Source organism: Neovison vison, chromosome 11, assembly GCF_020171115.1.
Source record: "Neovison vison isolate M4711 chromosome 11, ASM_NN_V1, whole genome shotgun sequence".
In the NCBI taxonomy this organism is placed as follows: domain Eukaryota; kingdom Metazoa; phylum Chordata; class Mammalia; order Carnivora; family Mustelidae; genus Neogale; species Neogale vison.
In genome coordinates this window covers 153,548,771-153,566,271 of record NC_058101.1, presented here as the reverse complement: position 1 = coordinate 153,566,271, position 17,501 = coordinate 153,548,771, and the positions used below count along the sequence as shown (strand labels likewise).

At 38.3% G+C, this 17,501-nt stretch overlaps 1 protein-coding gene across 1 annotated transcript in view; it reads left to right on the top strand.

Annotated features, from left to right (window-relative positions):
- PINX1 (PIN2 (TERF1) interacting telomerase inhibitor 1) overlaps nucleotides 1–17,501 on the top strand; it is a 94,923-nt gene that overhangs the window by 36,036 nt on the left and 41,386 nt on the right. Inside the window, exon 6 of the mRNA XM_044225049.1 lies at nucleotides 1,640–1,716. Coding sequence (XP_044080984.1) covers nucleotides 1,640–1,716 — 77 coding nt within the window. The remainder of the gene's footprint in view (nucleotides 1–1,639; nucleotides 1,717–17,501) is intronic.

The window sequence follows — 17,501 nt, the reverse complement described above, 5'->3', positions numbered from 1 at the left end:
CTGTCCTAGAATTGCGATCTTGCATGTACCCTCCCTTCCTAAATCCCTCCAGCATTCCTTTTAATAGAGTTGCCGTAAAAGATCTTAATTTGCATTTCTTTGAGGGTATCTGTTCCATTCCAGAAGACGGGTTAGGGAAAGATGGCCGATACATATTTTGAACTAAGCATAACTCCTTTTTCTGAAATAGAAACTGCCATCCTGAATGTGCTCAGCAGTACAAAATGGGTTATGCTGATGACAAAGCTAAGAATAGATCTCTAGATCTCCTAAGGGTTTTCCCACTTCTCCCCACCGTGGCCAATTTTATTCCCCACTTTCCAGGTTCATTTTCTGAGTTCCTGTGTGAGATATGTTTCATTTTGTTCTTGAGAAAATTTCTTTTAGGATCTGCTGTCTGGGTCTGCTTAATAATCAGAAACAGGAAAGCTTTGTTTCTAGCTCAGGGAGAAAGGAGAGAGTAGCACAGAGCCACAGAAGACCATGTCCCTGATAGAAACAGATCATACTGATTGGACCATTGAATCTAGTACTGTTGCCTATGAAGCTGGTTATGGCACCTCACTTTGCATTAAATCTAAGGGTGTTTTGTTTCTTAATTTCATGGAGTCACTGAGCAATATCATATTTGAATGCCCCAGTGATAGTCAGTGAACTAGAACCTTCTGGGTCATGCCATTACTTTGCCAAGTGAGTTTGCTACAGGAAACTAAGAAGACAAGTGAGTCTGTAACATTGGAACTCAGGCTTCCTACTCAGAACACACATTCCTGTGTCTGACCCAGAGCCTCACTCCCCCAGAGCCTCAAGACTTTACATGTAGCAGTTACTTTTTAAAATGCATTTACCATGTGGTTGATAAATGGGAATAGATTTGGTTGACTGCTCACAGAGTGTTATTGGTAGAAGTGGAAATTCCAAAGAAGTGAATTTTAAATTAGTTGGTTTGTGGGTTTGAAATTAAGTGAAAGAGTTCAGTGTTTTTAATAAGAGTTGTAGATCCTTTGGATAGTGCTTTGCCAGAAGCCATTAAATTTCCTGCTCTTACTATATATCCTTTTACTTAAAGATGGTAGAGCTCTAATAGTAAAGAACATTTTAAAGAGAAAAATCTGAAATCCTTTCATCCTATTATAGTTATTTGCATATATCTTAAATTTTCATTCATTCAGTTAATGAGTGTGCCCTCATTCATGTGTGTTTTCAAAGCTATGTAGCTAGCAGTGTTTTTGTCTGCATTTCATAATCCTAAGTAACTCACGTCTCCTTAGAATAAATGATAATTCTTTTATAAATGGGGAACCCAGAGACCCAGATATTATACCTTGAAGTCATACCAGTAGAAGAGCTTGCTTTAAAATTATTTCCCTCTCGTGTTACATGCTCTTAGTTGCTTCTACAAATAAGAGAATGTCAGGGGTTCTGCTTCTAAAACACTTGATTTATAAGGGATTTTTTAAATTAATTTTATGTTTAATTAAGGAGTTGTAGTCTGTGAAAGGGAGACAGAAAGTCAGTAGCTTACAAAATTGTTTCTTTTCCAAAACCCATTTTGCTTTCAGGATTGTCATAGTTTATATTCATGCTCCTTATTTTAGAAAGAATGGTATTACTGAAAGATGTCATGTTGTTTTTCTAGGGAAGGATCTATCGTCTCGGAGCAAAACAGATCTTGACTGCATTTTTGGGAAAAGACAGAGTAAGAAGACTCCCGAGGTATTAAGCCACATACAGTTGATATATGTTCTGTTTCAACACCACTTGATTTTTTGCGATGTGTAGAACTATTTATATCTATTACTGGTAGTACTTTTTAGATAAACCTACCAAGAAAACTTTGAGAGGCTTTATACAAAGGCTAAATATGATCCTTTTAATAATAATAGTTGGAAGATAATATGCTTTACAAGGATTCTGAGAAAGAATATGTGTTACCTGCTTTTTCCCTTGTGTGGGACTGGAATAAACTCGGGGGGAATGCCTTTGCTGGTATACTCAAAGGGAAAAATATCTCTCCCATGCCAGAAGAGAGGGTGGTTGCTTGCATCGGTTTTGTTTGCTCTGCTTGGACTGTATAATTGTTTGGGCTAATGGCTTGGGGAGGACAGTATCATGTATATAGTCCTATTCTGGTCTGTTCCCTTTAAAAAGCATTTTGAAAGTTGCATCATCATGGAGAATCTGTAAGGCATTTGGTTTTGTATTTCCTCCATTGTACAATGTTTATTTCAAAACTAGATAGGGGTAGGGTGACTAAACTGTACCCTAAATGGAATGAGTCCATAATTCAGAGTCTTCATTTGGTCATTGGACTGTGTAATACAGCAAAAAGTTTTTTGTGCCATTTCCAAAGTAAGAGACAGTTCTGGGCTTGGATGTCAAAACTGAAGTTTTGAAATATGGGTTTCTGGAGATAAAGGGATAAAAATTTAAAATTGATGTTGTCTCCAAAAATCTGTAATATGGTTGCTATAACTATTACTCAACTAATCCGATATGTCCTCCTTATAGTTTCTTTATTGGCTTCTAGCCAAGGCCCTTGATGACGATAGAACAAAAAATACTTGTGTCATTTATTTCTGATATTTCTCCAGAGCTACGGGAATTTTTCCAGGGCAGTAGCTGTTTGTTACTTAATATTATTTTCAAAGATTATACTTATTAGAGATTGTGCTTGGTGATTTCCTCTGCGGTTTGGGAGAAAATTCCATCATTCAGCACGTTTCTGCCCCTGAACCTTCAGTGATAAAGACTGAGGTTGCAGGCCTGGGCACCATTGGCTCATCGAGGGGTGGTGTCTGTAGGTCTCTGCTGAGTCATGTCAAAAGCAGGTGGGTCATTAGGGAGGAGGTGTTCTGACATCAGGCCACATTGGATGCTGCATTCATGGAGAGGCTGTTGGAAGAGCTGAGGATCATCAGACAGCGCTATTTCTGGTTACACCTCTCCCGTTCAGTGGTTACTGCGTGACCTGGATTGGATCAGGCCCTCTGCCTTGTTCATTCAAGACTTTGCATCTGTGTTACCTGAGTGTTTCTCCTGAGTCACTCTCCTTTGATTATCCTCAGTAATTTCGGTATCCTCAAGGATGTTCTATCACCTCCACTCTGCCCTAGCTACCCTCTCCCTTGGCCACACCTTGCACCTTTGCATCAGCCCCATGGTCCATACTGGATTTCTGATGATAACCTTACTGTTCCAGCTCTCTCAATCTTGCATTCCCACTGTGCTGGCATTTCCAAATCCTTGCATTCTTGGGTTACTTGACCCTCTTTTTTCTCCCTTCTGCCAGCCCCTACTGCCTGCGACCCTGGTCTTTTCTAGTACTCTCTTTGAAATTTTACAGTTGAATAGATGAGGGAAGGAAGTATTATTTATGGGCTTTTGGTAGAACTTTAAAAGAACTTAAGTGGTAAGCACAGGAAAGCTTTTTGTTTCAGGAGATTAGAGGTTTCTAATCTTCTGACAGATGTCTGTCAGTAAGTCCTGATGTTAGGTGCCATGAAACTTTTCAGCACTATCCATCACTTCTTGGCTTTTTGTTGGTGTAGTCATTCATGACCATGTTGCTGTGAGCCTGTACTTGAGGAGCTTCGGAAATAATTCCCTGGTACTAGCCCAGGGAAAGTCTATTTCAGTGTAGTTGGTGTGGAGAAGAGCAGCCTTGATGTAATACTGTGTTTTGTTGTTTAAGATTTATATCCAGGCACTTCTTAATCTCTCACTCTAGCTTAAGGTTTTCCTCTTGTAGATGCATTTGAAATCCTGATTGTTTGGTGAGGCAGTGTTAGATCAGGTTGCAGTGTGTGGTCTAGCAGTGGTTCTCTGCAGCACTTCCACTCAGTCAGTTAAGGAGCTTTAAGAAAAATGCTAATGCCAGGGTGCCAGCCCAGCTCAGTTAAATCCAAATTTGGAGTCAGGGTCCAGCAATAGGTATTAAAAAGAGAAGAATAAAAATACTTTTAATTTAAAATAAAGCCTACCCAGATGACTTGGGTGACTATTAGGAGTGAGGATTGAGAGCCACTAGTGGAAGCCCTGTTATGTAACATTTGGGAGAGCTTCTGGCTTTAGGGTTACGAATACTGCCTAGGACAGAGCTTCGAAATCTTAATACGTACGCAGATCATCTGGAAATTGTGTTAAACTGCAGATTCCAGTTCTGGAGGTTGGGGTAGGGCTTAAGAGCCTGCGTTTCTGAGAAGCTCTCAGGTGTTGCTAATGCTGCTGGTCACATTGCTGCGTGCCCTGCATAAGTCAACAGGGCCTCTGTGGTATTTTACATCTAATACATAGCTACACGTATATATAAGATGGGAGGGTATTAAAACCTAATCACATTTTTAAGACACCAAGGGAAAAAATATTACTGTAAAGCAGAGTCACTTTTTTTTTTGTTTAGTTTTTATTTTAATTCCAGTTAGTATACAGTGTCCTAGCAGTTTCAGGCGTACAATATAGTGATTTAACCCTTCCATATAATACCTGGTGCTTATCACAAAGGCAGTCCTTGATCCCCATCACCTGTTTCACCCATCTACCCCCACACCCCTGTCCTGGTGCTCATCAGTTTGTTCTCTGTAGTTGAGAGGCTGTTTCTTGGTTTATTTCTCTCTGTAAAGCAGAGTCACTTTTAAATTTGTTTTTAGATGTGTGTCGATTTTCACATAGAGAGTTAGCTCTCGTTGAGGCACACCTGTACCTTCCCTGAATAAATTGTTGCTATGAAACCTTATAGTGTTAGTTACAACAGTCCTTATAGCCAAGGGCAGGAGGCCTTTGATCAGATTTGTTTGAAAATACAACCTCTTTTGGCTCCTGGTTGCAGTTGGAAGGAGTATCACTTTGTTTTTACTCCCTTGACCCCCATAGCAACATTGGCCTGAATTTGTATTTGGCATTGCCAAGGTAAAGGTGCTGCTGGAGGTCAGATACCTGAAAAATCTTAGACATCAGGGCAGTATTGAATGTTAGCATAGTAATTCTCTGTGGGTGCTCTGGATAAGGTGCTGATATTGATCTTGTCTTTGCATTGAGATTTAAAGAACCTTGGGCATTGACCACATCTAGTTTGGCTGATATCCTACCTCTCAAGTTAAAGCTGAACTTAACTAATTTCTACAACCCCTGACTGTTGTAATGACAGAAAAGAAACTACAACCTTATAAAGCATCTGTGTGCCAGACACGGTGCTGGCCACTTCAGATAGTATTTCGTTTGTCCCCAACAGTCCTGTGCAGGAGGCATTATCACCTTTTTAGCAGTGAGGGAACCAGTGCTCAGAAGGATTTGTTACAAAGGTCCAAGGTGGCACAAATGGGATTTAAATCTAGGTCCCTCTGACTCCAGAGTCATTGTCCTTTCCCCTGTACCACAGGTCAACTTTCTTGCAAATAAATAAATAAATATCTACATTTAAATGATCTTAGTTATGCCTTAGAAGTTTTCTTTGAGATTTTGTCAAAGGCATAAGTAGTTAATATTTTATCATCACTTTGTGGGAAACTGGTTGACTTTTATATTCTCATTTTGCTGAAAATAGTGGTTCAGCTTTCAAAATCACTACCTTGCCTTCAGGCAGAACTGAACTCTGATAGGTTCAGGAAGCATATTACAAATGCCTGGGCCAGCTTTAGGAACAATTTTATTTTGCTGTTAGAACTGAATTAAGAAAGACTTAGCTTGAGTTTCTGAAGTATAGATGCTCTGTTAACGTGTGCATTTTCTAGTCTCATATGATTTGAAGAATCTGAATACGTTTATACCCAATAGCTGCAGCCCTTGATTAATAACGGATTTTTTTGACCTTTTTTTGCTTTAAATCTTTTTATTTTGATGTAATTACAGATGTATAGGAAGTTGCAGAAATAGTTCAGAGGGGTTGCTTGTACCCTTCACCCAGTTATCCCAGTAGTTACAACTGACATAACTATCACACAAGATGAAAGCCAGGAAATTGACACTGGAAGCAATCCATGTGTGTAGTTCTGTGCCACTTTATGACATTTGTGGACTCTATAACCACTGTCTTAGTTAATTACAGAAGTGTACCTTCAACACAAACATTTCCCTCATACTACCTCAGTTATAGTCACCCCCTCCCCCACACCATCCCTGACCTCAGCAGATGCTGCTATCAACAGAATTGTCTAATTCAAAATTGAATATTATATGTATGAACCACTTGATCTCGCATAGTTAAATGCTGAGTCAGCTCACATCAGTAATGATCAATACCAAGGTTTTAAGGCCTGATCATAGTTTCCATGATCTACCTTGGGCACTTAATGCCTGCTAGATTTTATGTCTTCTGATGGGTTTTATGTCTTTTATCTTACAGATCTGTAGAAAATGCCTTGTAAAAATCAGATTGTTTAATTTTTTTCAAGTTCAGATACAATGATTAAGTCATTTACTTTAGAAATTTCAGAAGTATATGAAACTGTAAAGTGATGTGTATGTATAAAGTGATGTAATTATCATGTGTCAGTATAGGAGAGCTCCTTGGGCAGTATGTCAGGGTACATTCATTTTAGTGGGTTAGTAAACTCCTCTAAATTGCATGCAGAATTTGTGGGTATATGTACATGTAGATATGGATATATAAGTCCAACACTTGAATCAGATTTTCCATAGAGTTCTTGATCTGAAAATAATCATTAAAATCTAGGGCTGTGCTAAGTAAATAAAAAAACAAAAATATAAATATAAACATGAATATAAAAAAATAAGGGTCACCTGGATGGCCTAGTCATTAAGCTTCTGTCTTCTGCTCAGGTTATGATCCCAGAGTCCTGGGATGGAGCCCCATGTTAGGCTCCCAGCTCAGCGGAGGAGCCTGCTTCTCCCTCTCCCATTTCCCCTACTTATGTTCCCTCTCTAGCTGTCTCTCTGTGAAATAAATAAATAAAACCTTAAAAAATATTTAAAAAATAAAAATAAATCTCTTCCTTAAAAAAATCACTTAAAATGGAAATTTTCTTTGTAAGGGTAGTAGGAGGGAGCTTTGTATTTTGTAGAGGAACAGAGCCTTCCTGTCTCTAGGAACTGTTCTCTGACTTTCTTTGTGCTCAGTATTTTCTCCAGCTACAGAGACTATCTGGAGGCACTGGTGCTATCTGAATCTGGCTATCTGAATCTGGCTATTCAGAACTACTTGCTTAAATAGTGAAAGATAATCACAAACTACCAATTACTCAGAAAACTTTGAACACACTGCTCTGTGTGGGAATGGTTGGTTGTACATTTTAAATTTCCAAGTCCTTCATTTCCTTTCCCCATCATCTTTGTACTAAGAAGACAATAACTCTGGATTGGAGTTCACCTAAATTGGAGATGTATGCACTTTCTGTGGAGACAAAGAAATGATCGAACATATTGAAGTGAAATTACTAGGGCCCCCGAGACCTGCAGCAGGTACTTGTGCTGGCCAGTGCCTGTCAGGAGTTATAGATACGCGAGTGTATGTATGTGTATCTTTTCTTACTTGGTGTGCAAGTTGGAATTGGAGACACTGAAAAACAAATTCCATCAGTTCCTATCTTGTTGAACTTCCTGATACTCCTTTTTTTTTTTCTTCTTTCATTTTTTTCCCTCCCCCCACTTTTGCAGTTTCCTTCCTCTATCCAGCTTGTTTCCTGATTCAGCCTTATCACTAGAGAAAATACTCCTAAACCATATCAAGGACTGAGACTGTGTTACCAGCATTCCTACTTTGTTTCTCTCAAGAGCAGGTTTCTGACATAGGCTCTTGGCAAAATAATTGTCAATTTCTTCACCTCTGTAACATGATTGAATTAGAAACTTTGTATTTCTTATATGCTCTTAAATACCCCAGTTAATGATTACTTTGCTTGAATAACCTGAGGGCTTTTGCTTTTTGAACCAAAACATGATTTATGTTCCTTTCTTGTCAGTTATCATGAATCTCCTTCCTTTTCCATTTCTGACTGATTGTCAAATCTGAACCTACACTTCCAAGCAGATCCTTCTCTTTTGGCTAGTTGAGTTCATGGGATGTTTTGACCATTGTTTTAGCTCTATAAACTGCCCTTGTTTATTTTTTTTTTTACAGTTATAACTTTATTAATGATATCAAAAATATACACTCTATAGAATCTAAATGTATTTTCTGAAATACCAAATAGAATATCATTACATAAAATATGGTTTTATTAGTACAGTGAAGTATTATATAACTATTAAAATCTAAACTGCCCTTATTACCTCATAAGGGAAGATCACTGGGAAAAGAAGAGTCTTTTTTTAAAATTTTTGCTTGAAATGCCCTTGAATCAAAGCTACTCCTCCTTCGTTCCAAAGGTTCATGTTAATAACCTATATTCATGAATTAGGTTGAGTTTTGTAAATGGTTTACCAGATGTGAACTCTTAAATTTAAACCTCTCCCCCTTCCTACAGCCTCTGTCACTCTGTCTCCCCCTTCTTACCTCAGATCTGGACATAAGCTATGCAGCTTTCCCAGCCTAGTATTTGCTAAAGCAGTCTTCTAATGAAGAACCATTTAGTTAGAGATAAATTTAAACTAAGCCCACAAACAAGCCAAATAATATATTTAATTAGGTCTAAAGTTTGGGGTTTTTTCGCCAGCTCTGATGACTTCCATAATTCTCACCATCATTTTGACCACTGATAACAGGATCAAGATTCAAAATAATCTCCCTAAGCTGGAAAACACTTTATTTAACCAAAACTAAATAGATGAAATTTTATGAAGATGGTAAAGTCTCATTTAATCCTGGAAAGATCTCATTTGATAGCAGTTAGATGAGAATTAATTTAGAGGCAGGGATTTGTAACCTGACCTCAGCTTTACATAAGCCAGAGTATCTAAGTATGGCAGCTATCCTACATACAGGCCTGGGATGTATCAGAACGCTTGTGTCTGCATGCTGAAGGCAACAGGTGCTTTGCTCTTTTTCTGCAGCGGTGACTGTATTTGAACTATTCTTTGAGGCCTGGGTGCCATATATTTTAAGAGTGTGTTCAGAGATGGGCACTGGGAACGAAAGTATCTGGAGGTGCAGGTTATATATAAGAACTAGCAAATTGGCAATTCACTGGGTGTTGTACACAAACAATGGATTTGGGAACACTGCATCAAAACCTAATGATATGATATATGGTGACTAAAATAATACAATCAAAAGAGAAGAAGAAGGGGGAAAAAAAAAACCAAAAAACACCCTGCCTTGCCTAAAGAGAAATCCTCTTTGAATGTCCAGATGGTTTTACCAATATTCTTTAAAAAAAAAAAGAACAGATTTGTTTGTTATGGTTTGTAAGAAATAACTAGTACTGATGGATGAAATATGTGGAAAGGTTCCCAAGCCTGTGAAGAGAAAGAGGTCAAGGCCAACCCATTGCTATGCCAGCTCTAATCACTTTTTGATCATAGCCACATTAGGGAAACCTGGGGCCAGAGCCCCACGCTGCCATGCTCTTTCTTAAATTGCTGACCCACAGAAGTAGTGTGTGATAATGGAAGGATTGTTGTTTTAGGCTGCTAAGTTTTGCAGTGGTTTGTTTCCTAGATAATTGAAATGGCCCTCTTAAGAGCTGTCATTCTGTGGCTCTGTGATTGTGCATTGGTGAACTTGGTAGATGTCTTAACCAGTGGAATGAGAAAATCATGTCATCTAATGAATTGTTCTATTTCTCTCACTTCTTCTAATGAGAGGCTCATTCAGTGGAGTACGGCACTGAGAGCAGGCACTGTAAGAATTTGATAAGCCTGTTTTTGAGCCCATGGGTTGTGTGAAGACTGATTTGGGGCAAGTTACTTAACCTCTCAGAGCCTTAGCTTCTTCAGTCATAAAATGGGGCTAATAAATTATCTAACAAGAATGAAGCCAAGCCTTAGCAAGTCTCTAGCATGCAGTAAGTGCCCAACGTACCTTAGTTGCTGCTGCTAAGATTGCTGTCATCATTATAATTGTTAACACACTCAAATTTAAGCTGTGAATAATAAACTTAACATAGTAATGAGAAAATTTTAATCCATGTGTGCATAGTCACATGCTGAGCAATATTTGTTAATATAAATGTACTGTGTAAACTTACTCATTGCCAATAATTCCTTTCCTTTTTTTTTTTTAAGAATGTGTCCTGGGTGGGAGTGGGGCAGAGAGAGACTCCTAAGCAGGCTTCACGCCCAGTAAAGAGCCCAGTGCAGGTCTCAGTCTTAGCGACCCTGAGATTATGACCTGTGTCAGACACTTAACTGACTGAGTCACCTAGGTGCCCTAAATCCTCCCTTTTATAGTCTTCCAGCAAGGAGGCTTTTTGTTGCCATTTTCCCACTACAGCAATTATAGTGGATTTCTTAGTATATCAATTTTTAAGAATTAGTATTTATTATGAGTAATAACTAAAGCAGTCATCTTCCTTCTAATGTGATGTCCTACACAATTTGAGGTAGATGTATTGGCATTTATTCAGTGTGTAAAGAATTCATTGCTTTAAAATAAATGAATGAAAACTGAGATAAAACCTCTTTATCATCATCAACATGTATTGAGTATTCATGGAGATGATGGTACTGAATTTAATAAGTTTCATAATGTATTTGATGCTATCCCTCTTCCCCAAAGATTTACAGTGTTTTAGTACTGTTAGAGTCTGTTTAGGGAAAGGTAATAGGATGTCAAGGACAAATACACTCTTCAGATCATCTAGTTTATGCCATTGCATCAAGCAGGACTATTTTTGTCATCACAACGGAAATTAGTCTGATTCCATTAACAGTAGCAAGGCAAAACAGATTTTTAATGTGAGTTTCAGAGATCTAGATATAAAAAATTTTCCTCAGACAGGGAGTCGACAGTTCAAATACTTAGGTCATAGAAAATTTAACGCTTGGGGAGATTTACAAGTGGAATTAAATGCCATCTAAGAAACTTGAGGGACAATCCATTTAGGAAGCACCAGGAGACCATTAACCTCCCCTTTTCTTTCACTGAAGTTCATCTGAGCAACATAACATCCTTGGAGGTATGAAAGGACAAAATAGTGAATAATTTACCAAGGATATTGAATTTGAACCAAAGTGATATTTTGTACCTAGTACAATCTTTACTTCTGTTAATACTTTTGAAGCCAGACACAAAAGATATCCTTTTACAGGTTATGTAAAGTCCTGATTTCTTCTCTTGCACAGTAAACATAGTTTGTTGGCATTTATTTAATAATGGAAAAGCTGGAGAAACTTAAAAGGTTATAAAAATTTATGTGGTGTGTCCTGATGATTGCTCTGATTTCTAAAGCTGCAAAGACAGTAGGACTTGGCCCCCTTCATGGAATTCATGGTCCTCTGCTAGAGGACACAGTTATAGAAGTATCTTGAATGTAATGTAACAGATTCTTTAGGAGAGTGTAAGAGTCTTTTCTACAGTGTATTTCTCTATAGCAGCTTGAGTGATCTTTGGAAAATGTAATTGAGATCATGTCACTACTGTCTTCAAAACCTTGCAAAGTATAAAAAGTAAATTTTTACAATGGCCTAGAATTCTGTATGTCATACCTATCTCTTTCTCTTTCTCACTCTTTCTCATATATACAGAGACACATACTCAACTACTGCCCTACCTCATATTCTGGGTATTTGGTAACCGCCCTGCCCTCATCACACTGGCTTCCTTGCTGTTCCTCTAGTATTTCAGGACTGCTCCCACCCCAAGTCCCACACCAAGTACTTGGCGGCTTTTCTGTGTGGAATGGCCTAACCCTACCTCTTTCACACTTTTGTACAAATGTTACCCTATGTATAATCGAAGACACAAACAATAACAACAAAAACCTTGAAACTCTTATACCCTCTCCTTTGCTTTATTCTTCTCCATAGCAGTTACTGCCACCTGATACATTGAATTGTTTGTTTACCGTCTTTCCTCAGTGGTTTGGAAGCCCCATGAGGGCAGGAATTTTTGTACTTGATATAGCATCTAGAACCATGCCTTGCATGAAGTAGGTTCTCAGTAAAGTTTTTACTGAATTGAACTCAGTTACTGAAGTATGTTTTAAACATTGTGGAAACAGACTAGAGAACCATTAATTTTTACGATGATGCCAGAAAAATCTACGGAGAACTGATGATTGATCTTGGTACAAAGGGCAAGAGTCTCTGAACGGACAAGGTATTGTAAAGAAGATGTAACTTGTTACATAACTTGGTACATCGTCTCTTTTATGCCTTTTTTTTCTATTTGCCAGCTTATCCTGGGTCTCAAATGTCCATGGAGTCCAGGTATCTGACTGTAAACGTGTATGTAAGTAGTCTAATTTTAAGATGACAGGGAATCAGGAAAATTGATATCCTGCCCGAAAGTTCCCAAGATTTATAAAATAATGATGATGTTGAAATCAGTGGTGGTGGTAGATCTTGTTCCAGACAAGTAAAACATGTTTGTGATCTCATTTGACACAACTGCTAATTTGTAATCTTTGGCCTAGTTGGAGGTGAGAAAGCCAGTTAGTTTTATGTACATAAGTGTGGAATTGGGTAGCAAGGAGTAGCTGCTTAGAATAATGTTGCTAAATGGGCTAGGCAGTATATTATACATATTTGAGAAGTGCTTCCTGTTTCCTGGGTATGTGAATATTCACATCTCTCTTCTTTAGGAACTTGTATTCCTCTGATATTTGAACTTCTACAAAGATCTTTGTGCTTTGATGCCTGTCACAGGCATAGGGATGGATGAGAAGCTTGGAGAACTTGCACCACAATGGGCAACTGCCTGGCTGGAGTGTGATCCGTAGTGTGAAGAGTACCCAAGATCAGGTTACTCTTGGCCTCTTCTAATTCAGCGGTGAAATCATTCCAAGTGAGTAAGAAGCATTGCCGAACTAGATTTTCTATTGAGCACAGCTTTTGAAAAAAGGAAGAAGAGCTAGATATTGACTTTTTAGTGCCTATTCTATCAGTGGTCTGTTAATCAACAGAGGATAAATTATTGCTCCTCAGACACAGGAAAGGATCCCCTTGGCTTGAAGGCGTTTCTACCTTTCTTTTCTTTGTTTTTTTCTTTTATTGGTACAGGATCTTTCCTCCAGCCATTTGCTCCTTGGGGGTTTTGTTAAGGACTGAAGGAAAACTGAAGGGAGCTCTTTTGATTTATCTTCTATCCCTTTCTTTTGGTCACTCCACAGGGCTAAAATAGCCGAGTTGGCTTTAATATGTCGCCATTAGAGACCAAACATTAGCTGGAATAAACCATCATGCCTCACAATGAAAAATGTCCCCTGATTGGCTAATTAATCAGTCAAAGGGGAATGACATGGCTCTCGGCTTGAGGGACTCTGGTAGAGAGAAACAGGCTGTTGATAAATGGTTTTCCAACAAATTCATATATCAAGGAAACTTAGTCATTTTTTAACTATACTTTGTGTGACTGCAATTTTTTCCAACTTTTTCTTTTCTGCTGCTCTTGCTGTTTTGACTACATTTTTTTATTGTTGATAGAAAAATATAGGATTTTAGATATGAGAAAAGAAATGCTTTCCACTTACTCATGTCTGTTAGTCTGATTGGTTATGACTGTCTGTGCTTATTGATAGGTGAAAATGTGCTTTTTCCAAAATAATTTATGGAATTATATTTTCTTGGCTTCTTCAGAAGTTAGTAAGATCTCCAGATTCTGGCCCACACTGCCTAAATTTGAATCCTGGCTCCATCAAGTTGCTAGCATTGAGCTCCTGGGCCAATGACCCAACCCCTATCTGCATTAATTTCCTCATCTTTAAAATGGGATGATAATAGTATTACCTAAAAGAATTGTTAGATTGGAGATTAAACGAGGTCACCTGTAAAGCATTTGAAATAGTCCCTGGCATGTAGTGATAGTGAGTACTCACTGAATGTTCGTTGTTATTTTTTAATCAAAGTAATAGATGCATACTGATTTTAAAAATTAAGTTGCCCTCATCGGCTTCTAATGAAAAGCAACATTCTTCCATCACATCCCACGCTATTTCACCTCCCAAGTGCTCCAGTTCTTTTAAAATTATCTGGTACTTATTTTCATATTTTAAAATATCTTACATTGACACTCTTGATGTGTTACCTTTTTTTTTTTTTTTTTTTAACATCATCTGAACTTCTGTTTTGGTAGGTTAGTCCTTTTTACCACTCAAAGTACTGACATAATTATTAATTTGGTATTTGGTATCTGCATTTTCATGACTATGTAAATATTGTTCCTTGCTAAGCCAAATAGTATACTCTAATTTCTTTTATAAGTGTACATTGCTTTTTTTAATTTTGCATTGTTTTCTGGTGGGGAACAAAGGGCGTGTCCATGTAATTTTTTCTGTACCCCGTAGTAACCTTTTTTAATATCCAACTTGCTGCCATGTTGAGCACACCAGCTAATCAGTGCAGTTTTCTCCCCAGAGATTGCCCTCCTAGGACCCCCTTCTTCCTCATCACTCTGACTGGCTGTTTGGTTTGCTCTGTCACTGGCATCCCAGACTTTCCCGTACACTCTGCTCCCATTACCTCTTCTGTCCCCCTTCATCTTTTGCCAGCTTTTTGAGAAGGGGTACAGTTCTTAAAATCTCTATCCTAATACCATGGCAGATTGGGTGGGTTATAGCATTCTCAGCTGAAAACCATTTTCTTTGCAGGATTTTGAAGGTATGACTAGTCCCTTCTGATTTCCATTCCTGCTGTTTTTATTTCAGTCCTTTACATAGATCTGTTTTCTTTGTCTTGTCTTCAGGAGTTTTTAGGATCTTTTTATCTTTGGATTTCTAAATTCTCATGGAAGTGTGATTGGTTGGGTATTTTTATTCACTAGGTACTTGACACATCTTCCAGTGCGAAGATCCATTTCCTTCTACCAGTTCTGGAAATTTAACCTTTTTATTCATTCTTTGGTAGTTTTTTTCTCTGTTTTCTTTAGAGGTCACTAGTTTCACAGTGAGCATCTTGAATTATTCCTTGGATTTTTTTCATCTTTTGTCTTCTATTTTTCTTTATCTTTATATCTTTAACTTCTGGAGGTATTTTCTTGATATTTTTTCTTCCAATCTTTCTACTAAAAATTTTTGTATTTTTTTCCTTATTAAAATTTTAAGTTTTGCCTTCATATTTTTAATTTCCAAGAGCTATTTCTCATGATCCGATTGTTCCTTTTTGTTTATTTTTCAGCATCCCCCTATTCTTGTTTCATGGATACATTTATCTCTGAGCACAGTATTTTATGAGAGTTCCTGGTGGTTTTTCTCTTCTTCTGAGCTCATTTTTCCTTTTGTTTTTGGTTTCTTTCATGCTGGAGATTTTCTCTGTAGTCTGATGTCCCTTTGCTGTCTGACTCTTACTTGAGTCAGCTGGTAGACCACCAATTGGAAGCTCTGTTTCCAAGGCACCACTGCTTTTTTTCAGTGAGACTCAGTTTCTCTAGAAAGACACTGTTGCTTGGGGAACAGGGCCTGGGTTCTGGTGATGGGTGTGGTGAGGAGGCCATTACATACATACTCTGGCTGCCTTGCCCTCCAGCTGCAACTTGGTCCTACCTGGCAGAACTTCTCAAGGTTGGTCTTTCCAGAGACTAAACCCTTTGTTTTCTTAGACATTTTTATTTTAGAGAGAAAAATAGCCCTTGTTTTCCATTCTATAAGTAGATAGGGCCTAACACACAGGGATATTGGCCAAATCATTACTAAAGAAGAGGTCAGAAACATTAAGATGAAACCCTTTCACCTCAGAAGAAAAATTGTTTGGAAATTTAACAACCCTTTCTTTCACCCATTAATTTCAAATGTAAACTATTTTATCTCAAAAGACTTGGGCCAGGGGTGGGGTAGGGGTGGGGATTGTTTTCAACTCCTGTTTTAAAACAAACAAACAAACAAACAAACAGACAAACAAAAAACTTATTTGCTCCTCAAGATTTACTTCCTTATAAGGTACATTTAGATAAGATTGGCCTGGAAATATTCTAAATTTTACATTATCCCTGGTCTCTCATGTAGGCTTTCTCCTCCACTTCACTCTTTCTCCTCCCCGTCATGACTATCTCCTATTACAGCCTTCAGAATATATGCCTGAGGAAGACTGAAGAAGCCCCCCTTTTGAAGTGAAGAAAGTGGCATATTTTTCTTCACTCCTCTTTCAGCTCTAGTGTTGGTTCTTACTGGTTAAGCATGGGTAATTTGCTGAGTTTCTCAGTTTACTTTAGACAACCATATATCATGGAAATATATAATTCCTAATTAATTATATACGAATGTGTGAGTGGATTGCAGAAAGTACCCTGTGCCTCCAGACATACATGTTGTTAACACCCTGACATGGAAGCCTTTTTGGGTGTTATTCCTGTAGCCAGCAAGCTGAATCTATTTTATATTTTCTCCATACATTGTAGGAAGGCGTAGGTTAGACATCTTGCCCCTGACTCCCATTTTCATCTCCCACCAAAAGAATGCAAGGTGTTCTGCCAGGAGAGACAGGCCTCCCCTCCTAATAGGTTTTCCTTTCTTAGGAATTATAATTGTACTATTGAGAAAGATTAATGGAAACTAACTATGATGTCAAAATGGAAAGAGTAATGGACTGAGGGACAGGAGAAGATCTCCATTTAGGTCTTTAGATCTTTTGGTAATTGCTTTTGTGACTTCGAGCCAAGCCTTACCTTTCTCTGGTCCTGAGTTTTAGATTGAAGCACTGGTGGGATCACTTCATGTGAGAATGATGACGAGTAGATTAAATGTACCCAGTGTTGTCGGGTAAAAAAAAAGTAAACACGCTAATACCTTTTCCATCACTGTATGTTGTATTTGCCCAGCACAGTTGGATAATGAACTTGAGTATGATCTTTGATTTCTTTCTCTCCTTTGACCTTCATGTCCAGTCAGATCATCAACAACTCTTGTTGATTTTATTTATATATATATATTTTTTAAAGATTTTATTTATTTATTTGACAGAGAGAAATCACAAGTAGGCAGAGAGGCAGGCAGAGAGAGAGAGGAGGAAGCAGGCTCCCTGCTGAGCAGAGAGCCCGATGCGGGACTCGATCCCAGGACCCTGAGATCATGACCCGAGCCGAAGGCAGCGGCCCAACCCACTGAGCCACCCAGGCGCCCCAGATTTTATTTATATTTTTAATACCTATGGCATCCATCCTGCTTTTCCATTTTTACCAAAATCATGGCCATTATTACTACCAATTGCTATTGCCATTGAATTACTTTCCTAACTGGTCTGCCTCACCCTAGTTTTTCCTATTTTCAGGGTATTCTCTTACCTGTATTCATGAACTCTCTCTTGTGTAACATCACTGCCCTGCTCCAATCATTCCTGTGTCTAACAAATGCACTGTCCGTTAGCCTTGTATACTAAGCCCTCTACCAACTGGCGTGGTCTGTGTCTAGGAGCTAATGCCTGCTGATTCAAAATCAGATCCGCAGGACTGTCTCAGTCAGCTCCAGACATCCTTTGTCTTCTCACATCTTTGTTTCCCCACACCATTGGCTCCGCTT